This window comes from Dermacentor variabilis, chromosome 2 (assembly GCF_050947875.1).
Source record: "Dermacentor variabilis isolate Ectoservices chromosome 2, ASM5094787v1, whole genome shotgun sequence".
NCBI lineage: Eukaryota > Metazoa > Arthropoda > Arachnida > Ixodida > Ixodidae > Dermacentor > Dermacentor variabilis.
This window is the reverse complement of record NC_134569.1, coordinates 224,917,841-224,943,724: the sequence shown is the minus strand read 5'-3', so window position 1 is coordinate 224,943,724 and position 25,884 is coordinate 224,917,841. Positions and strand designations below refer to the sequence as shown.

General features: G+C 47.1%; 1 protein-coding gene across 9 annotated transcripts in view; it reads left to right on the top strand.

Moving 5' to 3' along the window:
- The window catches only part of Nipped-A (Transcription-associated protein Nipped-A), a 435,149-nt gene that overhangs the window by 387,861 nt on the left and 21,404 nt on the right, over nucleotides 1-25,884 (top strand). For 6 of the 9 annotated variants that reach the window (XM_075682661.1, XM_075682656.1, XM_075682659.1 and 3 more), the window contains 5 exons: nucleotides 733-822; nucleotides 1,061-1,208; nucleotides 9,165-9,272; nucleotides 10,205-10,429; nucleotides 16,651-16,866. In XM_075682661.1, coding sequence (XP_075538776.1) covers nucleotides 733-822; nucleotides 1,061-1,208; nucleotides 9,165-9,272; nucleotides 10,205-10,429; nucleotides 16,651-16,866 — 787 coding nt within the window. The remainder of the gene's footprint in view (nucleotides 1-732; nucleotides 823-1,060; nucleotides 1,209-9,164; nucleotides 9,273-10,204; nucleotides 10,430-16,650; nucleotides 16,867-25,884) is intronic. The other 3 variants (XM_075682662.1, XM_075682663.1, XM_075682657.1) reach the window with 1 other exon arrangement.

The following is a 25,884-nucleotide window of genomic DNA, read 5'->3' as shown; positions in this document are numbered from 1 at the left end:
CAAGACACGTTTTGTTGTTTTCCTATCTGTAGTGTTTTAAGGCGGCGACGGGAAACCGAAAATGGATTGAGCTGGTGGCTGATGCCAGATACCACCAGAGCAAGACCTGACACTAGCATCGCACTACCTGCATCAGGGAATCATAATAGGGTTGGTGGCAATAGCTGTGAATGCGGCATGTGAAGACCCGAGAGGAGATTTGCTGGTACTGGTATAAGAAACTGAGTGCACATTGGAACCGGGTGCCGTTTCAAAAGATTGAGCTACACGCCGCCGCATTTTGTTCTGTAGATGGACGTTTTTATGTTCTGTAGATGGACGTTTTTAACATAGGTGTGGGAACACACCCAGGAAGGACATAAATGACGCTGAAAATCTGATTTTCGAACCAAAGTGCTGCCTAATAGTAATGGCTGACACCAGCTTCTGTGCAGTTAATTTTTGAGAATTCTATAGGGCAAGTTCATATACAACGAACTACTGATATTACGACCACTTTTCATGGAACTGTCGAGTTCGATATAAACAGGTTCGACTTTAATTATGAACGTGTTGTAAGCGGTGGCTGTAAGTGGCTGAACGTGTTGTAAGCGTTAAGGAAAAGTCGACAACTAGTTGCCATGATTGATTACAATGGAACCCAGTGCCAAGCAGTGATAATCGTAGCTCTCAAGTTGCAAACATGTAACTGTGGATTTTCAAACTGCTACTGTATACCTCTTCGTGTTGCAGCGTGCCAGGAGCGATGAAGCTGCACAACCTGATCAACAAGCTGAAGAAGTGGATCAAGATCCTGGAAGCCAAGACCAAGCTGTTGCCCAAGTGAGTGAGAACTTCGTCATATCACAGTTGCACAGTCAAACACCTTTATAATGAAACGCTTGAGGCCCCCCAGTGTCCTTCATCATACAGGTCACTTGACTGTACAGGTTGTGCAACATGACGCTCACAGTGGTGCAGGCTAAGCACGTCCAGCAAAGGAAAACCTTTGTTTAAAATGAATTCACGAGATACTTGGTGCTCTTGTGAACTCACAACAGCTTTTGTTTGCTCCTCCCAGGTCGATGCTAATCGAGGAGAAGTGCCGCTTCTTGAGCAACTTCTCTCAGCAGACGGCTGATGTGGCTCTACCTGGCGAGTTCCTTATGCCAAAGGTAACGGGGCCATCGCCCGCTGCTTGCGAAAACAGAAAGCAAACAAGAACACAGGTAGTAGACACGTGTGTCACGTTTCATTACAGGGCTGTTTGCCCATGCGGACTGACTGTTGCTGTCTTTTTTCGCCACCTCTTGGGCACATCTTATTTTTTTAGTTCTTATTTTGTGACAAATTTCTTGCCTTGTGTGGCATGGTTTCTTGTTCCCACCCTGCTGGTAGTTTCCTTTCTTTCTTTATATTTTGTCATTTTCTTTTTGCGAGTGTCTTGTACTGCACTCAGTTATTACACAGTACTACGATGTGTGAAGTGCCTGGTTTTACTGGCAATCTAGTTGCTACATTTTTTCTTCATCTCTCATCACCTTTTGCCTTGGGCATACTTCCTGGTAGTAATCTGTAATCAAAGATTCTGGGCAACTTTTAGAGTGGTAGGTGTACATGTTAAGTCTACTTCGTTTGGCTTGAAAGTGGGTGTCTTCACTCAGTCTCGCCGTACGTACATACAGTAAAGCCTCCTTAATTCGAATTTCACAGTACCGTGAGAAACCTTCAGATTAAGTGGATTTTCTAATTAGCTGAAAAGAAGAGCAAAACAGCACAAAAAGAATGGCAAAACTGCACGACACAAGCATGTCACATTTATTTGCTGTGTAGTAGGACTACTTGCAATAATCACCAATGTAGGACTGCTTGGTACAGCAATTCGCTGCACCAAGGGTTGTATTCTGTAGCCAGCTAATCGTTCACAGCCTGTCGCAGTCACCGTCGCTACAAAGCTGGGAACGATGTCAGGGACTCATTCACAGTCGAAAGCGGGCACATGAGTGGGTTCATCGTTGTGACTTCGTCATATTGTAACATGGTGACTGCCGTATTTACACTATTGTAAGTTGACTAGAATGTAGGTCGACAACCCCCCCCCCCCCCCCCATATCGCGTGTGACAGGGAAAAAAAAAATAAGAACATACCCGAGGGCACATTCGATAACAAAAATTTACTAGTAGCTGACATGGTCACTGGACTACTCGTCTTCACTTGTGCCATCGTTCTCACTAGTGCTGCCATCATCATCGCTGCTACGGTTCCACAGCGCGTTGTCATCGAGCGAAATTCCACATTTGGCAAACGACTGCACTGCGACATCTTGTAGAACAGCTGCCGACGTCGAAAGCACCTAACCACTCACGGCCGACAGGGAGGCTCTTTTGACACGTCCGGTTGGCGCAAGCCCGTGGTCTTCTGCCGCCAGCCACTCGGTGTACTTACGGTGGAGCAGGTCCTTAAAAGGGGAATATCCGGGCTCGTTTCATGACCATTTCACACGTCACTGGCAGGGACCGATCACGCATTTCAGCAATGTACGCCTCAAGCTTGGCCTCCAGCTCCGGAAAGCGTACCGACTTGGGTCCGCGGTCACCTCTTCGCTTACCGTCACAAGTGAAAATTCTGCTTCACTGCTTCGCTGCAGTCGCCGCTTTTGCACCACCTGTTCAGAAACATCTAACTGGCGGTCCACTGCGCAGTTGTTTCTTTGGCGTGAAAGATGGCAGCCGTCTTGAATGCTTCTGTGAAAGAACGCCGAAACGTTTAGTGGGCCCGGAGCATCCATGATGACTGAGGAAGCACGGAAGTAGCACGTGGCCGGCAGTCAAATCGAACGCATGATACCAAAGAGCTACAGGAAAAGAGAAACACGTGAGCAATGTCTGCTCTTCCATGAACTGTCGATACTCCCCGCAAGCGCCACCGTTCTGAGGGTGCCGCCGGGAATGGAACAGCGGTACTTCCATCGACTATCGACGCCCCCCCCCCCCCTCCCTATGAGTGTTGTGTGCGCTGTAAAACACTAAGAAATGTTGAAAAACCGTTCCGAAAAGCGAACAAACATGCGGGATAGCAAAAACTACAGGTAGGGCCATAGAGCAAACATAAGATTGTAACTACATTGTAGCTCCCCTGATATCTCGTTGGTCTCACTTTTTTGGCAGTGCCATGTTTTGGTTTCGGTTATAAGTCGACCTCCCCTCTTCAGATTTTCAAATTTAAAAAAAGTAGGTCGACTTACGATCACGTAAATACAGTACATCTTCCACGTTAGTGTACGATGTCTGCACGTCTGCTTCTATGTTAAAGTAGTCGACGAAGCCCGGTTCGTCACTCCTGTCGCCGTCCTCGTTTGTACGCTAGCGGAACGATAAGTTAGTATACAGACTCTAGAACAAAAGCTGGCCGAAATAACTGGCAACCGCAAACACGTAGCCATGCTGCTACGACTCATTTTCGTAGCGCTAAACATATTCAAAATATCGTACAAAAGCAAGCATTTAGACGTAGCAGGTACGCATGGAAAACATTTAAAATTCATTCCGTGTGTAATAAGACCCAGCAAGTTCCTCGCGAATGGCCCGCCTAATGGGAGCAGCCAGAGATGTGTCAGGCAGGGGAGGTGCATCGTTGAGAGGCAGCATAGACAATTGGCGCGCCACCTCCTCCCGAATGAAATCCTTTATGTCAACAGAGAGCGATGCTGCTGGCGTGGTGTTTGAGCGAAGCGTGAGGCCCGAGAGAGAGTCGCCAGGAGCGAGAGCGCTGCGCGCAAGGACCCTTTGTCGACGCAGCTCATCGAAGCTCTGGCAAAGAGTGACGACAGCTGCGACAGAAGTAGGGTTCCGCGCCAGGAGCATTTGAAATGCGTCGTCCTCGATGCCCTTGAGGATGTGCTTCACCTTGTCTTCTTCAGTCATGGTGGAATCGACGCGGGCGCAAATATCAACGACATCCTCTATGTAACTAGTATAAGTCTCGCCGGGCTGTTGAGCGCGCTGGCGGAGGCGTTGTTCAGCACGGAGTTTTCGCAAGGCTGGGCGACCGAAGACTTCCGCGAATGCAGTTTTGAAAGCGGACCAGGTTTGCAGCTCCCGTTCATGATTGTGGAACCAGAGGTTCGCAACGTCAGCAAGATAGAAGATGACGCTACGGAGCTTCGTCGGGTCATCCCACTTGTTGTGTTCACTGACGCGCTCGTAGGTCGAGAGCCAATCTTCTACGTCAGTCTCACCTGAGCCGCTAAAAACAGGAGGGTCCCGCTGCCGTTGCACGGCGCCGCACATGACAGGAGCGGCAGATGCGCCAAGCGGATTGTTGGGAGCGGCGTTCATAGTAGCGGCTGGAGCAGATGTTAAAGTGCGGCTACGAAGTTCCAGGGTGAGGTCGGGGAGTGCAGCACCTTCCACCAAATGTAATAAGATGATTTATTACGAGGCACTAGGCACAGTCTAGTAGCACTGGCAGTAGATGAACGCTGATCATGCGCACAGCCGACACAAGAGCGCCTTCTTCGTCTTTCTCTTCACCACACTCTTCACCACACGTGTATTTTTCAGAAAGACCTGATGGCTATGTATAAAATTTGTATGTAAAATTTACCGTGAAAGGATGCATTTGCAGGCGCCTGAACTACCGTATTTACTCGCATTATGATCACACTCGTGTCATGATTGCACCATGAATTTTGTTGTCCAAATTCAATTTTTTTTTTCTTTCCCACGTAATAATCGCACCCTGAACTTGCCGCAGCAACACGTCATGTGCCAAGTCTAGCTGGTGATCGTGCTTACCATCTGTTGAATGCTGTCGAAGGCTACTCGAACGACTCTTCAAGACTTGCCAAGTGGTCTGCACGCACCAAACATTCTTAAGCAGCTGCCCCATTTCATTCCTTTCATCACTTTCCACACATCCGTGGGAAAAAAAAAATTACAACCAAACTTGCCTTGGCTTTGTTATTCGTAGGCTTTATAAGGTTTGTGGTCAACAACAACAAAAAAGGCGCCTTTCGATTCTTCTCGTCTCCACTTCGTGGGCACACAACAAATCGCGAGCGGCAACGATAGTGGCCAGGTTTACACTGATATGTTAGAAGTGTACCCTATTCATACGCCAACGCTTGTAACACAGCTAAGATATTCGCCCACCCTTAGCGGAAACGTGCCGTATTAGGATAATAGTGAAGACAAATGCCGCAGTGTTCGCAGCATGCCCACCATGTGTTTCTATGTCACTGGCAGTTGAGTGCATCCATCTCTGTTTCTGTCCCCTCAAAGTGGACTTAGCTGTGTTATTGTCGCAAGCTTGCCAATATTTATGATATTATTCATTACTGGTATGAAAGAAACTGTTTCAGTGCACGTAATGTACTCGTGAGAAGAAAGAAGAGCCTGCTTTTCTTCCCCCTCCCCCCTTTTTTTTAAATACAGAAAGTGTGATCTATGCGAGTAAATACGGTAACTTGTGCAATGCTAATAGACTCCCAAGCATATGCAGCATCTTGTATTCTTGCCCAAAATTCGGAAGCACCAAATTTTGTGAAAATTTTTCTGATGTTCAATATTCAGTTGAATTTTAGGCTTTTTTTACTTGATTTGCTACAATATCTGATTCAACATGTACTATTCGGTATTCACACACCCCTATTTCGACCTTGTCTAGGAGCTGTGGTGTCATTCCTATGTTAGTTTTCTATTTTGGACACACGCAAAGTTGATGCACGTTTGTTTCAGGGCCGTGTCAGCAGGTCAGATAGTGCCAAATTAATCAGTGGCTTGTTTTGGTTATTTTTTCTGTATCTTGTTTAATTCAACCCGCCGCTTAACTCAGATCAGTTTTGTCAGTTCCATCTAGGTCCAATTAATGGAAGTCTGTTATATATGCGAAGCCGGAAGTGTGTCGCAGCAAGATGGTCTTGGATGCCACAACCGGAAACTACGAATTATCCAGATGAGTGCACATGAGCTTGTAGAATTATCCAACATAATTTGCATTGCAAATTACAGCGCTGCACAAATTCTGTGAATTGACAGAGTTAAAAAAAAAAGAAGATTGAGATCGAATTATTGTGGTTTTACTGTATTGATACATTCTGTCTTCTTGTTTGCTTTGCACTGTTAAGTTTTCACTTTTGCCCAAAACCTAACTGTTACTTATGTTAAGGTTGTAAGTGTGCTTAATTTAAGCATTCCTTACACTTAAAGGGCCCCTCACCAGGTCTGGCCATCTTGAGCTGACAAACGCAGAGCATACATTGCGTGATAAAGATCGTGTCTGCAAAGTATTGCATCACTATGCGCCGCGGAAATATATGAAATTTCAAAGCGATCGTTGTTTTTCCTTCTTTTCGCGGCCACCGCACTCCAAGCCGGGGGATGACGTAGTCGCGTCCCTGTACCTACGTGCTCGAGTCCACGGTGTGACGTCGCTCGTGGTGACGCATAACCATCTGTTATTTGTGTGATCTGTTGCTTGAGTGGACGAATTGAAGTTTAGAGAAATTATAAAACACACAAACGGAATGTCTGCGTGTTTCTTGCTTTACTTGCACCGAAGCAAGAGAGATGCACTTCCGTTTTGTCTGCTCGTTTTCACCCACGGTCGTGGGGTCACATGCACAGGTAACGAAACTATGCCATTTTCTACCGTGCTCCAGCACGGGATCACGCTCTGTGATCCGCTTGTTCTGCCTCAGCATTCATGTAGCACTGAATTATACCGCAAGTCATGTGTCCTTGTGCACAGCACGCAAAATCGTGGGCTGCGCGAACGAGACAACAGCTCGTGTGCAATGCTCCCAGCGGAAATGCGCATCGGCGAAATAAAAAAAAATGCAAGGAGAAAAAAAAAGAAAAGGCAGGCAGGGCCTGTGACGTATGCGTCACGCGATCCTCGAGCTCCGGTATGGGAGAACACAAGGAAGGAATTTCGCTTGCGGAAGCTAGACAGGCCAAATGGAGAGAGAGTCTCGCTATGCAGTGGAGCACACCTTGTGAAATCATGGGTTCGCGGCACTGAAATATTTCTATCTCGGCTATTAATGGAGCCGACATGAAAAATTTTTGCGGCAGAATGCTCGCTAAAGGGCACGTAACAACTTCCAGCGTATAACTAAAATTTGGTACGGGGCCTGGTGAGAGAGGCCCTTTAACAAAAGGTTGAGAGGAAAAAACTGCAGTCTATAAAGGTGTCATGCTAAAGCATTGAAATATTATTTGTTTCATTTATGCCAGGAATGCCCCATTGTGTCTTTTTCAGCATGTTTGCCCTGGCTACATACCAGCGGCACTTATCATTAAAAACAGGGTGATTCCCAGAAGTTGTGAATCACTTTTAAATGTTATTTCGCATGTTCTTCAACTTGCATGCCTTTGAGATATTTTGTTCACTTTGTTGCTTGCTTATAGATTTTTACAAGTTGCCATGTTTTAAAGCTGCTGGAAGTCGTGGGAGGGCTGCTTTTTCTATTATTGTAGTACAATCAATGGGGTGTCTGATTTTTCGGACACCTCAAGGACAGCGAAAACGTTTAAAAAAGTTCGGCAGTCCAAAAAAATGAATGGACATCTTTAGCTGCCCTCGAGGTCTCAGATTGCCACAGCCAAGTCCGAAATAGTTTTAGGGGCCTGCCAGTATAATGATAGGTGTCTCAATGCTAAGCGGTGGCAGCTTCAGTTAATGCCGTTTCGGATTTGTGGTCACAGCAAAAAGTAGGAAAAATTGGACGGGGAAGGCTTTCAGCATCGAAAATTTCGTACAATCTTTTAGGTTAGCTTTATGAGACACGTGGTGGTGCCTCGAAGGTATCTGACTTATCAGGCATGCCTAAAATATTGCGCATCCGAAAAATTGGTCGTTGACTGTATACATAAATACAGCAAGGGGATGGGGTCATAGGGCAGGCATGGAAAGTGCCAATGTCCACCTAAACGCTTCTTGATGAAAGATGGATGAAAGGTTAAAAGGACCAAACAAATGTGAAAAATCTGATGCATAAGGAGGCTGTTCAGAGGCAGCCGACTTATTTCACTCCTTAATGAGTGGGTGATGTTTCACATTGACATGTCTGCCTGTGTACCTTATTACTATTAAGTACCAGTATTAGGTACCATATTTACTCTATTGTACCGCAAGCTTTTTCATGATTTCCATTGCTTGAAGTGGACCCTCGCATTATGTTTGAATAATAGCAAAACTTACTATATTAAAGCAAATATTCTTAATTCTACGGTTTTTGAGGTTATGTTGGCAAGCTGTTCCTTTAAATCTCAATTCAATCCATAAACAAGTCGATCGAAGTAAAAATTTCCTTTTTGTTGAAATCGATGGCATTTTTTGGTATGCTTGTGACCGGTGTTATGTATACGGTGCTTCATTACTCTGCTGCCTATCGTGCCTCATCTACGTTCATTCGCAACATTATGCCGACGCAGAGCGTTAGGTATGACGGCCACTTTGAGAGACGAATAACTTTGGTGGCCAAGGAGCTGTGAAACTATGCCGTGGCCCAGCGAATCAATGTTAATGAGTCGACAGTTATCGGATGGTGGCGCCAATAGGAGACCCTTTGTAAATATGGGACCGCTCGGAAGGACCTCGTAGTGGTCTGGTGCTGTCCTCAAATGAAGTGGTTATGTAGCTCGACGGCATGAATGACTTGATTCTCAGGAGGCCACTTTCGGAAAGAGTTTGAGCTTTCGGGAGACTTGGCTTGTTTCAGCACCAAACCCCTACGAATTATACGGCCGACAGTACTCTTGGCATTGACAATGAGCTTTGCACAATGCAGAAACTCTTGTCATTGCCAAGTTACATGAAATTTCACATAAGTGAAACTATCTTCCGTATTGATCGCCCAAGAACACCATCCAATGAAAGTTCTGTCTCCTTCTCAGACGACGATGATCAGGGAAGAGAACTCGTTTCCAAATTGATTCTTTGAATGCGGGTACGATTTCTCTTTCTGCTCATCTCGTGTTACATTTGCGGTCTCATGTTTATTTTTTTATTTTTTCCCGCAGACTTTTTGAAAAGTTGACATTTGCATTACAACCATGGCTGCGTTACGTTTCAGTAAATACAGTACCATGATTGTGTATTGCTAGGCAGCCCACTCTGTGAAGACATCCTCTGTTGGAATTTGTGAGCCAACTCTTGTGTTTCTCCCTACCCATTTCAGCACAGCCACTACTATGTGCGCATCGCACGGTTCATGCCCCGGGTGGAAATTGTCCAGAAGTACAACACAGCTGCCCGGCGACTCTACCTTCGGGGGCAAAATGGAAAAGTGAGTGCTTTGACTGAGGAAGAGGGACTTACGGAGAGCATGAGAAGTGGTGAAAATACATAGACCTAAACTATGTGCATGCATTTATGTGTCTGTGCCACTGATATTCTAGTGCACAAGACAAAGAATTGGAGATGGGGAGGTTGTGTATTGCACAGAGCAGATATGTGGCTGTTAATTCAGTAACATAATGAATGTCAAAGGGAGGGAAACAAATATGAAAAGGGCCGTGAAACAATTTTTGAACATAATAAAAATATGTTGCTGATCTGTTAAGGAGGTTCCTTTGAACATGCGAGCCAAAATTTTATTGCACTTCATGCAGCAGGGAATTCACAGTGCCGTGTCAAAAGCCGTGAACAGTTGCTTGCTCTCGCACCTGCAGTGTTGTCACACAGTGTCATCGTTAGCAGCTGGACACCTACCAACACTATTGGCTGATTTGTTGATCGTGAGAACATTCTCAGCAATATGTGATTGCTAATTTTCAGCTAAATAAGTGAAGAATATCTGTCTGCACTCTCAAAAAGACAAAAAGATAATTTCATTTTTGCACTGCACGTGGCCTCTGATATGGCAGCAGTGTGCTGTGTAGCGTATTCTGCCATGGCTGCTGCGACACTATACTCTAGCTGGAGCTTTGCCCCCTTGGCTCCTCAGCTTTGCTGCTTCCAGTGCGCTAGCAGAGGTGAAAAGAGAGAAAAAGCCTGGTATCGGTGCTATAACTCTGCCTACAGTTACAAAAAATTTTGCGGCATGAGATTCGTGGCATTACGTACTTTTGTAGTGAGGCCATTCCATGATTACTTAGATAAGTGTTTCGGGACACCTTGTAGACGGCAAACGATAAGTTGATGTGATCAAGGTAGATTCGTAGGCACAAGGTAGAGTCTGCTGGCGCAAGACGTGTCATTCTTGCATGCTGCATGCAGATCTACCCATACCTGGTGGTGAACGACGCATGCCTGAGCGACGCACGGCGTGAGGAGCGGGTGCTGCAGCTGCTGCGCATGCTGAACACCCTGCTGGACAAACAGAAGGAGACGGCCCGCCGCTTCCTGCACCTGGCCGTGCCCCGTGTCGTGGCCGTTAGCCCCCAGATGCGCCTCGTTGAGGACAACCCAGCGTCGGTCTCGCTGCTGCACATCTACAAGCAGGTGAAGTGGGCCTTCACTCCTCGGAGCAGGGGATTTGGCAACTAGTGCATTGAGGCTTGCCTTGAAATGCGCTCAGGGACAACGAAAGGCAGGGAGGTTAACCAATGTCTCACCTGGTTGGCTACCCTACACATCGAGCAGGCGAAATGGAGAAAAACATAGAAGAGTTATTTATCCGCAGGCACCCGCAGGTTGTGTAGTCCCGGTTGTCTTCAAAAAGCACATTAGTGTTTTGGTGGCCTTGGGCATGCTAGACGTCTGCGGCCAAGGTCCTGGGGTTGTTTGCTTCCGAGAACAGTCTGTCGTTTAAGTGGCTGGGACGCGTACGCAGGCCATGTCGTTGAGAATCGTAGGTTGGACAATGGCACATAATGTGTTCTGTAGTCTCGTCCTGCCTGCAAGAGTTCTGTACAGTGCTGTTGGCTGTTTCAATGAAGAATGAATAAGTGTTTGTGAATGCAACACCCAACCACAGGTGGCACACTAAGATTGTTCCACGACAGAAGAGCCAGAATGGCAGGAGAAGGAACATGTCAGGGTCCGATGCAACTAACAACCACAACAGGATAAACCTGACTGATGCGTCATATTGCACTTATTAGTTACCTATTAGTTGTTTGATAACCTTGTGCATACGTACCTGCTTAATAAGTAATTCCCATTTAAGTATACTCGTGATGAATCCCACAACCTGCCGCTATTGAACTTAACGCATTGGCCGACTGCTTAAGCCATAGTCACTTACCGCATGCCAAACGGTTAGTGTGTAGTATTTACTTCATTTTGTTTTTTTGTTGCATGTACATGCATGGAAATGACAAAATGTAGTGCCTGTAGACCATAGATAGCAGTGGTGGAACAGCTGCGCCAATTGCGCCAATAGATTGGATTGGAGCCAACTTTATTTGCGCCTGCAGTTGGGTGCTCACCAGAATCTGTCGAGAGTGGGTCTTTTCGCCATCCTGCGCAAAAACAGCATTTTGGTGGAAAATTGCGCCGAGCCTGAGCCAAAGCAGGCATGCGAGCAAAACCCTCCTTCCATCAATGCGTTGCAGCTAGCAAAACTGAAATCAAAACTAGCGGTACACTATCATCATCATCGTCATAGAAGAAAGCAGAGGCCTTTCAGAGCCATGCGGTTTGTCATTCCTGTATTTTTCTCTGACACACATACAATGTAGTGCCGCTGTACCATCTTGCTGGTGCTTTATTTCGGTGTTCATCAAACCCACTTAGCACCATGGAATCTGCGAAGGAGGATGTCACATTCTAGGATTAAAGGTTAGTTTTTTTATGTTTATGAGTGGTAGAAGGTCTTTGTAAAACATCTGCTGTGATCAGAATCTCATGTGGTGCATAGTTTAGAATGGTATTAGTGAGCACATGTCGACTTGCGCATGTCCGAGTTATTGAATAAACTGAGGTTTATAATAGTGCCACCAGTTTTACTTCTTGCATGGATGTGGGCCAGGTTGTTAATTTTGGCATTATGTATAAGGGTTTGGCGGGAACACATGGGGGCCATTGAGAAAGAAAACAAGAAGAAAATCATGCAAGGATTTGTCACTGGCCTAAGTGCGTTCTAAAGTGACATTATATATGTATTCTTGAACTTATTTCCTGTGACCAAATACAGTAGAACCCCGCTGTTACGTTCCTCACTGCTGCGTTTTCCCGGCTGCTACGTCGTTTTCATCCGGTCCCGGCATAGCTTCCATAGGATCCAATGTATAAGGAACCCCGCTGTTACGTCGTAGCTGTGAAAACGTTCCCGCATGATACGTCGCAACTTAGCCCCCCGAACCCGCCTGGGCTAAAGTAGGCAACGCGCTCCAACCGCCATTTTGGCTTTTGACGAGTTTTGGCCGGGCTTGGCTATGGAACTGGCTGCAAGAAGCCGCACGCCAGTTCGAGAGGCCGCCATCGAATTGGCGTGCGGCTTCTTGCAGCCAGCTCCATAGCCAAGCCCGGCCAAAACTCGCCAAAAGCCAAAATGGCGGTCACATACGACGACTACGTCGCCGTGGATGTCGTTGTCGGGACGTCAGAGTGTCAGAGCATCGCCGAGATCGTTGGGATCTCGGTCGCGAGTGAAGTCGCAGACTGCGATGCACGAGCCGCATGATGCCGGGGAGTTGCCAAATCATAGCTTTCGAAAAGCCGTTGCGGCTCTGGACCTCCTCCGCAGGTACGTCGCACCTCACAGCGACGCTGACAGCAATGCGGCCTTCCAGGCTATTGAGAAACGTGTGGTGATTTCTAGCGAGCGAAAGAAACGGCAAGCCACAATTCTGGACTTTTTTTTAGGTCCTAAGCGCACTCTGTGGAAATAAATTGTCTATAGTTGAAGCTGCACTTTTTTTCATTCATTTTCGGAGCTTTCCTCACTGTTGCGTTTTCCCGGCTGTTACGTTTTTTTTCCCCGGTCCGGTGAAAAACGTATGAACGGGGTTCCACTGTATTGCGACCGATTTTTGCAACATCATTTCACACTTTCAACTTAGCTTGCATTGCCGATGCAAACGCAAAACCCTCTTTGCATCTCACACATGTGCAGTGGCGCTGACGTCATGTCTGTGTTTGGGAACTCCATAATGTGCATGCACGACATGATTGTATTGCATAATGTCATGTTCAGTGCAGGTGCGTATTCTTAATTGGTCTTGCGGTGAGCCTTAGCCCACAAGCTGGGACTGTCACACTATTTTGCATCCTCGGTTAATAAACTCGCATTTGTTGATAGTCTGTCTGTGGTGCCTTCAATGCGCCGTGTCAGACAGTCGACGAAGCCGGCTGCAGCACCCTTTGTGCATTGCATCCTTTTGTGACCGCGCTCGCAAGGTAACCCTCGCGCAAACCCATCTCCACAACAGATCAACTGTATCAGTTAAAGTTTGCATGGTACATGGTAAGCATACATGCGTTTCACCTTGCGCTAAATCAGTGCCTGCACCAGGACTTGTGCCGAAAGGTGAAATGGCTGTTCCACCACTGAGATAGTGGAATTGAGCTGCACAGACCTTTCATGGACTGCAGTTGGCCACCAATAGTGACATTAAAACTTAGTGTCATGACGTGTTTCCTGATCCCATAGCTTCTGAAGCTTCTAAGTCATCCACGACTAGACGGGGATTTGGATGATGGCCCTTATGCATCCGACGTTGTGCCTGTGTTGACCTTCGTGAGGGAATTCGCTGAGAAGTGAGGCCTGATGGAGAAACTGGCTCTCAGCCTTGCCGAGTTTCAGGATGCCGTCGTTGCTGGAAGGCCGCCACAGCGGCAAGGGAAAATCGCAGATATTTTTGCGGCCTGCTCGCAAATAAAAGTTATCTGCATATATGTTTAGTGAGAATTGAGACAGTTCTTTCCTGACCAGTAAGTCTACAGCCGCTCAACAGCCATCGTCCGCAATTAGTACATCGCTTAGTGCGTTCCTGATCCATGTTCCGCACCAACTACGTATTAAAGGGACACTAAAGGTAAATACTAAGTTGATGTGGACTGTTTAAATACCATTCCAGAAACCTCACAATGCTTGTTTCGTGTCATGAAAAGACTTAGTTTACGAGAATATTGCACCTGAAGGGTCTGAATATTTTTTTTTTTTTAATTTAAATCTCTTGCCACGCAACGGGGGAAGTGGTAACGTTGCATACACCATCACCACCCTTTGCTGCCGTCAGCGAGTAAAATGGCTTCGACAGACGGCGTTACCGAGCCAAGACAGAGCGGTGAATTCGACAAGATGTTCATTTGAGGGATCGCCAGCCGTTTGTGTGCAAGAACGTGTAAGAGCGGGTACGAGAAAGAAAATCTGGGGTCTTTTGCTCCTTGAATATATGACTCTGCCTAGGTACTATGGAGGAGGTTTCTTAGTGTGCATTGTATATGTTTGTCGCTAGGCATGCCGGCATTGCGGAGAGTGGTCAAGTTTGTTTCTGCTCGGACACTGGCTGCCGGCACGGTGAAATAGGTGAAGCAGTGGGCACTGATGCCCCATTTGGCGATCGCTGTGTCTGAAGGTACATCGGACAAACTTTCTCGCACCTGTGGCGCTGGTGCTGAGTCAGTCATATCGTTTTATACCTTTCTTGCCCCTGATGGCGCTCTACCTTGAAAAAAACACTGATTTTTCCGGGGGAGCAGTAGAGGCTGTAGGACAGGCCCGGCCTGCTCTCTTGGGGCAGTAGTTGCGCTCTTGGCAGGCTTTTCATATGCTGCTGTCTGTGACTTTTCAGGAGCATGTTTGAGTGGTCCCCTTTGAGGGAAATAAATGCAAAGTGCCTTAGCAACCGTGGTTTCAACGCCATTACCTAATGTCACGCCGTGAGGATTTTTGTCTTTGCGTCTCGCCCATGTTAGGTTAGGTGAGCATAAAGGCGTTGTGGTAGTGCGATGTATACTGATAGCAGTTGCAGAGGCGTCGAGCGTCTCCGGCGGCCTTTCAGCCATTTGCTTTCAAACGCAGTTGCTAAGGCGCTCTGACGTTTAGATTTTCATTATATGCGGCTCGGCCTCTACTACGGTCCATGCTGCTCCCATGGAAAAATCTGTGATGTTATTTCAAAGGTACATCGCCGTAAGGCGCGAGGAAGCAATGGTCCGGCACGACTGACTTTGCACGAGCGCCACAGGTGTGAGACAGTCTGTCCGACACAGCATTCGTGAAATCGGGCATCAGTGCCTGCTGCTTTACCTATTTCACCCGCCGCCAGCCAGTCTGAGAGCGTAAACAAACTCGACCCGACTCCGCAATGCCGGCATGCCTAGGGACAAACGCTTACAACGCGTGCTAAGAAACCTCCTCCATATGCCTAGATAGATTTATATATTCAGGGAGCAGAAGTCCCCACATTTTCTTTCTCATGCCCGCTCTTACTCACGCCTGCACACAGACGTCAGGCGACCCTTCAAAGTAACGTTTCATGTGGATTCGCCGCTGGAGCTGCGTTTTGGTCAAGTTGCATAGACCGTTTGGGCATCCCGCGACATCAAATAGAAGTTGAATTCTCTGCTACTTGCAGTTTGTGCGAGTGTCGCGAGCCAGCAAAACCAGCGCAGTACTACGCGATAACAAAACTACTGAAACGCGAAAGCATGGGCGGCGCGAAGTCGAGCGAAAATGAAACCTTTCAACTGCCCACGTCGTGGTCAAGGGTAATTTAAGTTAGTTCTTTTTTCTGAGTACAAAATAGAACTGGATCACTAGCATTTTATTTAATCTTATTATACAATAAAAGGATGTTGTCTATGTTTGCTCTATCAGCATGCAAGTGCCGACTGCGAAGACACGCCAAGTTAATCACAATGTTGCAATTAAAGGGAAGGTGATCACATGTGCGGAGACGGGCGGAAATCGAACCGAATCACAGGCGTGCAGAGTTCCCGAAGCTTGTGTGCGAGACTGGTGCAAACAGGAGAGGCACCCCACTCTGGCGGCTGCTGCGTACGGTGGAGCCGTGCTGCCCCTATCTTGAAAGTGATCTGCGATGGAGACAACAGTTAACACATCTAGGCGCACCGCACTGTCTTCGCGTCGCTTAGTTCGCGTTGAAGCGAGAAGCCACACAAAGGTAAATTGGCTCGTTTCTGCTACCACACTTGACTCCAGCGTTTTGATAAAGTTTCCATGGTCATTGAGTGAGACATGTTCATGTTTGCTTCTGCATGTGTCATGACACCATGCTTGTAATTTAGTTAGCAAGCAAATGTTTAAACGTTTATACGGCCAATAAAACTACTATCCTTATGTCTACTGACTTGTTATCGCAATCGATGCTTCCCCTTTCGGGCGAAACTGCAGCATTTTTTTATTTATTGCGGCTTTAGTGCATTGGGAGTGGATCTGTTTTTTTTTTTTTTTTCAAATGAGAGAGAGTTACATTTCTGTGTGAAACAATAAGGGGCACGGTACTGTAAAGAACTTTTCTTTTGGGTCATGGCATACTGGCGCGCTTTACAATTGAGGACGTCTTTTTCTTCCCCCTTTTTTGGTCATGGAAAACGGGTGTGCATTACAATGGAAGGCATGTTACAATCGAGCAAATACGGTATGTCCTGCATTCACCTCAATTTCTCTATTATTAAGGCTCTGTTCGCAATAATAGTGACACTTTAGAGATTCTCAAGCACTAATTCTCTGTCTTCTGTTTGCCTTAAACTTGTGCCAACTCGACCAGGCACTTATTCTGCGGCTCAATGGCATTGTCCCGTTTGTGCAGAGGTGCAGCCAGCGTGGTGTGGAGCATGACGCCCCTGTAGGCCGCTACTACGAACGGCTGGCAGCAGTGCAGGCACGGGGATCGCAGGCCAGCCATCAGGTGCTGCGGGACATCCTGCGGGACGTCCAGGGCTCCATGGTGCCCCGGACTCTGCTCCGAGACTGGGCTCTAGCCACCTTCCAGGCACCCACGCACTATTGGACCTTCCGCAAGCAGGTACAAGACAATTTCAGCGCTGTGTGCAATAAGCTCTCGCACACATTATAAAATGGTGGTTCCAGGGTTCGTGTGGTCGGAATACACTCGAGATATTTGCAGTTTACGTTTCGCTGCAGTCTTTGCGTTACTTGTGTAACTAGTGTGACGACACAGCAGTGCCCACTTTGATTCAGATAAATGTTTGTTACTTACTCTTCATAGTGACAGCTAGAAATAAATGATAAAATCAGCTTTTACTTAGTCTCCCCACACTGTAGGGGGGGGGGTCAGAAATAACCTTTTGTTTCTTAGCAGAAAGGACTGAAATTTGGCACACATACTGCACATTGCAATAAAGAGACAAATTTAAAATTTCATTAACATATCTTCATTAGTTCTTGTTTCATAAATATTTATGAGAATTTACAAGTTTCTTGCATGTGAAAAGCCTGGCACAGTAACAAAACATGGTAGGGAGCTGCGAATAAACGGTATGTTTGCCCAAATGTCTAATCTACATCAAGGCAGTGTTCGATTTTTTTTTTTTTTTTTTTTCATGCCCAAATAATTTCTTGTTCAACATGAGATGCATGTGACTGTGCTTCACTGCATAGTGCCGTGTAGTTATTGTGAAATAATAAAATAAAGAAAAGACAAAGAAAGGTTTCAAGACTGTCCAGTTGTACAGCATAGTTTATCCCCGCAGGGGCGTCTGCGTAAGCAGGCGTTTGGTGTGTTGCGCCACCACGTACCCGAGCACACGAGGGTTGGACCCTCCCGCGTGTAGCCGTGCGCGGCTTAGCCGTGTCCGGGGAAAGGGGGATCCTGGAGGTTGAGCCGATGCCGGGTGTTCGGACCTTTAAGGCCCCCCGGCGGAGGCAACACACCTCTTTGGCCTCTGCTTCACGTAGACAGCACCCCCGGACTGACCCACCCGGGGGAAATCGGCAGTCGCCTTTTCCTGTCTCTCTCTTCCTACAACCTTCGTCTTTCCCTTACTTTCCACCTTTCCTGTCTCCTTCTCTCTTCTATTTACTTCCTTCTTCTTGGTGGCAAGGGTTAACCCTGTGTGGCTATCCAACCTTGGGTACACCATATTTGGTTATAGTGGCGGCGTACGACTGGCGTCGTGCAGACTTGTATGCAAGCTCTGCCGCGTCCCCGCGTTGGGCTCCGTGGTGGGCGGTCGGCGCTGTTGCCGAATTTTTATATATCTTCATGGAAACTGGTTTCCCCAAACTTCCTGATCGCCCTCAGAAGCGAGGGCGCACCGAAGATGTCTTTAAGTTTTTTGGCAATCGTACACAGAACTTTCCCCGCTTTCATGTCATCCACTCCGATAAGCCTGAGAAGACTGTAAGAATGATCTCACCTTTCATTGTCTCGAAATCTCTGACAGAAGTTTTTGGTCCCGGATACAAAGCATCGAAAATGGCTAGCGGTGATCTTCTCCTTGAGCTCCGCGATCAGAAACAATTTGAAAAACTGTCCAAACTTGTATCTTTTGGGGGTGTTCCAGTCACAGTGACCCCACACCGTACCATGAATACTACCCGTGGCGTTGTATCGGATGCTGATCTGCTTGAATTGTCTGAAGCTGAACTTCTAGATGGTTGGAATGATCAGAACGTGATCAATGTTAAGAGAATTAAAATAAGACGTGACGGAAAAGAAATCAATACCATGCACCTAATACTTACATTTGGCTCAAGCAACCTACCAGACACTATCGAGACAGGCTATGTGAAAATCCGAGTGAGACCGTACATTCCGAATCCCCTACGATGCTTTAAGTGCCAGCGATTCGGCCACAGCTCACAGAACTGCCGAGGCCGCCAGACATGTGCAAAATGTAGTTCCCGTGACCATGCCTCTGAAACGTGCGAAAACGCTCCACACTGCGTGAACTGTGATGGCGAGCATGCCGCATACTCGCGGTCATGCCCGTCTTGGAAAAAAGAAAAAGAAATAGTCACTATCAAAGTAAAAGAAAACATATCATTCAAAGAGGCACGCAGGCGGGTTGCATACCTTCCTAAGGCCAGCTTTGCCGAAGTGGCGCGTCAGGGGGCAGCGTCACAACGGCCTCCGGCGGCTGTCCGACCCACAAGCAGTGAGTCGGCAGTCACGCCATCTGCCCCCGCGGCGGTTGCAGCTAGCGCTGCTCCGTCAACCGAGGAGAAGGGACCATCCACCCCGAAGGTGGGTGCAGCCGAGGCTGCCCCAGCCTCCGAGGCCCCTTCCAGCGCTGGCAACGGCCAGCGCAGCCAAATCCCTCTGGGAGCCCCATCGACCTCCGGGCTGGTGGGCGCAGGGGTCTTGCCCTCCAAGGCGGGACTCCCTCTGAAAACTTCCCGCTCTCAAGAGCACGTGTCCGGCGCCTCACAAGAGGCAATGGACACCACACCTATCCTCAAGGCGCACCAGGCGCCTAAGGAGCGTCGAGAATCACTCGAACGCTTCAAAAAGAACAAAACACCAATTACAGGGCCTCGAAAGGGCTCTGTAATCTAAGGCATCTTTCCGTTTCCGTACACACAGCACTAATTTACATTAAATATGGATACACAAATCATACAATGGAACGTCAGAGGTCTCCTTAGAAACCTTGATGATGTACAAGAACTGATCCACCAACACAATCCAAAAGTGCTGTGTTTACAGGAAACACATTTAAAATCTAAACACACAAATTTTCTCCGACAGTACATAACTTTTCGCAAAGATCGCGATGATGCTGTCGCATCATCGGGCGGTGTCGCCATTGTTATCCATAAGAGCATTGCGTGTCAACGTTTACAGCTACGAACGCCTCTCGAAGCAGTGGCGGTTCGAGCTGTTCTCCTAAACAAACTCATCCCCATTAGCTCTCTTTATATACCCCCACATTACAAATTAACGAAACATGAATTCCAATCCTTTATAGATCAATTGCCAGAACCTTATGTTGTTCTTGGCGATTTCAATGCGCACAACTCCCTATGGGGCGACTCTCGTATCGATGCGCGAGGTCGTCTCGTTGAACAGCTCCTTTTGTCTTCCGGTGCGTGTCTGCTTAATAAGAAGGCACCCACATATTACTGTCTTGCCAACAAAACCTTTTCTTCAATTGATCTCAGCATAGTTTCTCCTTCTATTTTTCCTGAACTCGCATGGGAAGTTATAAACAATCCTTACGGAAGCGACCACTTCCCCATACTATTAAGAACACCTAAAGAAAACGAATATCCACCACAGGCTCCCAAGTGGAAGATTGATACAGCTGACTGGGAGAAATTCCGAACTCTCAGTAATATTTCATGGGATGAGATGTCCTCGTTAGGAATTGATGCTGCCGTGGAATACTTTACAGCCTTTTTAATAGATGCCGCAACTAAATGTATATTACAAGGAAATGGCTGGGCATGCAAACGGCGTGTCCCGTGGTGGAACGAGGACTGTAGGATCGCTCGTAAGAAACAGAACAAAGCGTGGGGATTGCTACGCGCCTCTCCCACTGCGGAGAATCTGTTTAACTTTAAGAAAGTGAAATCGCAAGGCAGGCGAACACGCCGACAGGCTAGAAGGGAGAGTTGGCAGACGTTTTTATCCGGTATCAACTCGTATACAGATGAGGCCAAAGTCTGGAACCGGTTTAATAGGATAAAAGGGCGCCAAACATATTCACTTCCTTTGGTAAACACACAAGGTGAAACAATAAAAGATCAGGCAGATTCACTTGGGGAACACTTCGAGAGCGTGTCGAGTTCAAACCATTATTCGCAATCATTTTTGAAATACAAACAAATAGAAGAATGTAAGCCCATAATACGAAAATCCAGGCAGAATGAACCTTATAACCGGCCTTTCAATATTGCTGAGTTGAGAGCTGCCTTGACCACATGCAGGGGCTCTGCGCCGGGACCTGATAGGGTCATGTACGAAATGATCAGAAACTTACACGCTGACATCAAACTTACACTACTCACGCTTTTCAACGCTATTTGGGCTGCGGGAAACCTCCCATCCACATGGAAAGAAGCGATTGTGGTCCCTGTTCTTAAACAGGGCAAGGACCCTTCCTTGGCGGCAAGTTACCGTCCGATAGCTCTTACAAATTGTCTTTGTAAGCTTTTTGAAAAAATGGTTAACCGCAGACTTGTACATTACCTTGAACTCAACAATATCCTCGATCCCTTTCAGTGTGGCTTCAGAGAAGGGCGGTCCACAACCGATCACCTTGTGCGCATTGAGGGAAACATTCGCGACGCCTTTCTACATAAACAATATTTCCTATCCGTATTCCTCGATATGGAGAAGGCGTACGACACTACGTGGCGCTATGGAATATTGAGAGACTTGTGGGGAATTGGCATCCGTGGCAATATGCTCGTCTTAATAGAAAGCTATTTGTCCAACCGTACATTTCGCGTGAAAGTCGGCAATGTATTGTCGCGACCTTTTATACAGGAAACTGGTGTACCTCAAGGAGGTGTACTTAGCTGCACGCTCTTCATCATGAAAATGAACACCCTTCGTGCCTCGTTACCGCCAGCCATTTTTTATTCTGTTTACGTAGACGACATACAGATAGGATTCAAATCCTGCAACCTTACAGTATGTGAGAGGCAAGTTCAACAGGGCTTGAACAAAGTGTCCAAATGGGCAGAAGAAAACGGATTTAAAGTCAACCCCAACAAAAGTTCTTGTGTGCTTTTCACAAGAAAGAGAGGACTCATTGCAGAACCCAGTATCGAAATGTATGGTCAGCGAATTCCTGTGAACAAAGAACACAAGTTCTTAGGCATCATACTTGATTCGAAATTAACTTTCATTCCACACATAAAGTACCTCAAGGTCAAATGCTTAAGAACAATGAACTTACTTAAAGTGTTATCCCACACAGCATGGGGCAGCGACAGGAAATGTTTAATGAATCTTTACAAGAGCCTCATCCGATCGCGGTTGGACTACGGTGCCGTGATCTATCATTCTGCAGCCCCGAGCGCGCTAAAGATGCTAGATCCGGTCCACCATCTAGGAATTCGACTGGCCACTGGAGCTTTCAGAACAAGTCCCATAGAAAGTTTATATGCAGAATCAAATGAGTGGTCACTACATCTGCAGAGAACATACATCAGCCAAACATACTTCCTGAAAGTCCACTCTAATCCTCAACACCCATGTTTTAATACCATTAACGATATGACATATGCCACGCTCTTTCATAATCGTCCTTCCGTAAGACGGCCTTTTTCGATGCGTGTGAGGGAGCTTAGTGATGAAATGTATGTCCCACTCCTCGAGCCCCGCCTAATGCAGCCAGCCAAGCTGCTACCTCCTTGGGAGTGGCAGCACATAGAATGCGATATATCTTTCATGCAAGTTACAAAACACGCTCCAGAGATTGAAATACAAATGCATTTCCGGGAACTCCAATACAAACACTCCTGCACGGAGTTCTACACAGACGCATCGAAGTCACCCGAGGGGGTGTCCTATGCAGCCGTCGGCCCATCCTTCTCGGAATCCGATGTACTGCATCCGGAAACAAGCATCTTTACGGCTGAGGCCTACGCACTGTTGTCAGCTGTAAAGTATATAAAGAAATCAAAACTCGAGAAATCAGTTATATATACGGACTCACTAAGTGTTCTGAAGGCCCTAATGTCATTTTCTAAGCACAAAAACCCAGTAATCAATGAACTCTATTCCGTCCTATGTAAAACGTATATATGTAACCAGCATGTCACCATATGCTGGGTGCCGGGTCATAGGGGCATCGAAGGCAATGCTCTGGCGGACCAGATGGCCACATCAATAGCATCGTATTCTGTAAATCCTACCGCAGCAGTCCCTGTCACAGATCTGAGGCCCTACTTGCGCAGAAAACTGCGGAACTACTGGCAACGCTCGTGGGACATGGAAACAAATAATAAACTGCACGTAATAAAGCCACAATTAGGGTTCTGGCCTTCTGCAACAAAATCACGTCGGACAGATGTCCTACTCTGCCGGCTAAGAATAGGACACACTTTTGGCACACATAACTTTTTGCTCACGGGAAACGAGCCTCCAACCTGTGGTAGATGCGGGGAAAGGCTGACCGTCCTCCACGTCCTCCTAGAGTGTCGGGAAGCCGAACATGACAGAAAGAAACATTTTCCCTTAGCATACCGGCAGCATATCCCCCTCCATCCTGTTATGTTACTCGGAGCAGAACCGCTCTTTGACACTAACGCAGTCCTAGGTTTCCTGAAAGATGTTGTATTACATGTAATTAGCCCATACGTTCGCAGCGCCTCCTCTCTATAGAGGATAGCGCTGTGATAGTTTTTCCGTATAGCACATGCCTCTCGTCCCTTGCGTGTCAAGGGCTCTGGCAAGGCAGCAGTGCTCCAAGTGATTTTACCAGCTTATATATTTTCTATTTTGCATGACTCTTTTCACGATGGATTTTATTGCACATAGAACACGTCATTGTCATCGACATATTCTTATTGCAGATAGATTTTACGCACTCTAGAGCGACTATTCTTAAGGCCCCTATACAGCCACTTTACATTATCCCCATCGATGCCATAACTACATTGCAAACTCATCACCACTGTCTTGGCGCTCTTTGGCCACACTTGGCCCTTGCGCCAATAAACACAACATATCATCATCATACAGCATAGTTTATGGATCACAGTAAGGCAAACAGGATCAAAATGGGTCAGGGCATTGTTGTGCTATGCTTTCCACGAGCGAGGGGACCAACAACAACAAAAAATTTGAGGAACTGGGCTGCAAAGTATTGCAAGCTGTGCAGATTTATGAGAACGCACCAGGTCTATAATATTTGGCATCAATGCTGTCAGGCATCTTCTTGCAGCTTTGCCTCTTCGTTTGGTGGGTTTGGAAATTTGTTCTTGGCCTTGCTAGTCCATCAAATTAAACTTCCATTCTCTTGTGGACACTGCGAAAAGAAACCCACGAATGTTGCATGTTGCCGTTGCCAAACGTTGCCGTCACTGCTGACACGAAACGCAGCTTGAAGTGCATCTGAATGGTGTGACGTTCTGGTGACGATTCGTTTGGTGAATCTTTGGTTATCACACTGTAGCTCGTTGACGGTTTGGGCTCGCTTGCTTGCTACGTGTCCTTGTCGCACGATGTATCAGGAACTGAGTACGGCGCCTCTGTCGGCGATGGTGACCTTCGACCCGTGTTGCCTTCATCAATGCGATCTCGACTACCAATTCGTGTGGCCATATGTCAAGGTACAGGAGCCTCTGTCGGCGCGGTGCGTCTTCCGTTGCCTGTGTTATAGTTGTCGATGGCACGGAGCAATTGTTGGTTTCGCTGCAGGAGTCAAAGGGTGCAAGACAGTGTGGCACGTTATGCACAGGTTCAGTCGGGTGCTCTGCTTCTCCCGCTAATCGGTGTCTCTTTCTCGCCGTAGGAGGCTTGCACTTCCGTTTTTCGAAGGTGTGCTTCGTCCAAAATTTCTTATCAAACAAGCGACAATGCATCGCTGACCTGGGTGCTCTGAGAAATCCAAATTCTGCGTGTAAAATGAAGAGGCTGGCGAGTTTTGCGAAGCAGAGAAGATGGCTGCAGCTGCCAGCTTGCTCGCTGCCACAGCAACAACTAATGGAGAGACGCCTTTCAGCACAGCAGTCAATCGGAGACCCACTTTCATTGGGGGGCCTGTATGGCCACCTCCAGCAGACCCGCGCTTCTTTTATGTTTGTGCATTTGTTACAAGATGGCGACGACCGAAGACTTCAGAAGCAGAACAGTGAAGCTCTGAGCTTTCGAATGATACGAAGATGGAGGTGCTCGGTGGCGGGAAAGGCTTGATAGGGCTCCGTGAACTGCGATGATTTTGTGTGATTTGAAGCCGTTTTCTTGCCCTGCGCACTGACAAATGAATTTTTTCGGGCACTTTTAGTGCATGTTTGACCCAACCATTTTGATACAATGTAGATTAGCCATTGCAGATACTGAAACACATAGTTTCCCAATTCATTAAAACTTCTTTCTGGGCGAGTTGGTGCATGTTTGATTTGACAAATGTAGCAGCATTAACACATGCAACCACAAAGGAATAGCGCTTGGGTCTCGTCCTTGTTCCTTTGTGGTTGCATGTGTTAGTGCTGTTACAATTGTCAAATCAAGTAGTTTCCAAAACTCAATTTTTTTTTTCACAATCTCATCCCCGCGTCCCCCCTTAAGGAATAGATCAGTTGTCTGTTTTGATGCAGCAAGGCCTACCTACAGACGTCACCACTGCCACAAAAATTATATGATAACTTTGTGCTAAAGGCTGCCACAGGATCCAGCGATGGCCTGGCACAGGTGATGCCAGATGCTCTACAAAGGCCTCCTTCCTGAGAATGTGCACGTAGTGGTGCCAGAGCTGTTTTGAATGCCTATATGCAAATGGTCAAACGATGCAATAAAGCTGCTGTCTGTTGAGTGTAATGGCGCTATGTACCGCAACTGCCTAGCAAAGGGTAGTTACGAGGGGTGTGCAAATACCAAATAGTAGATTTTGAATTTGATGTAGTCAAACTACTGCTACGTCAAACACTACTACTGCCATCCCTTGCCGTGCACGAAAAGGGCTCTAAACAAGTTTGTCCGGCCCACTGGCAACGAGAAAACACGAGTTACCATCCTGTTGTCATGTACTGCAGACGGACGCAAGCTCCCACCCTATGTCGTCTTCAAGCGCAAGACAGTGCCTAAAGGTGAGGAGCCACCAAAAAATGTCGTCATGAGATGCCACGAGAAAGGCCGGATGAACGAGACGCTTGTGCTCGACTGGATAAAGTCCATCTGGTGTAGGCGGCCCGGCGCACTGTTGTCGTTCCCGTCCATCCTCGTGCTGGACGCATTTCGTTGCCATTTGGCAGACTCAGTGAAGAGGCTGTTGTGTGAACCTAACACTGAACTCGTTATTATCCCGGGTGAGATTGGATGCGCTCAGGTGAGCCTGCAGGGACGCCAACTGGGCGGCTGAAGCGGGCTTCGCCCGCCACGCTATGCAAGTGGATTGTGGACGCA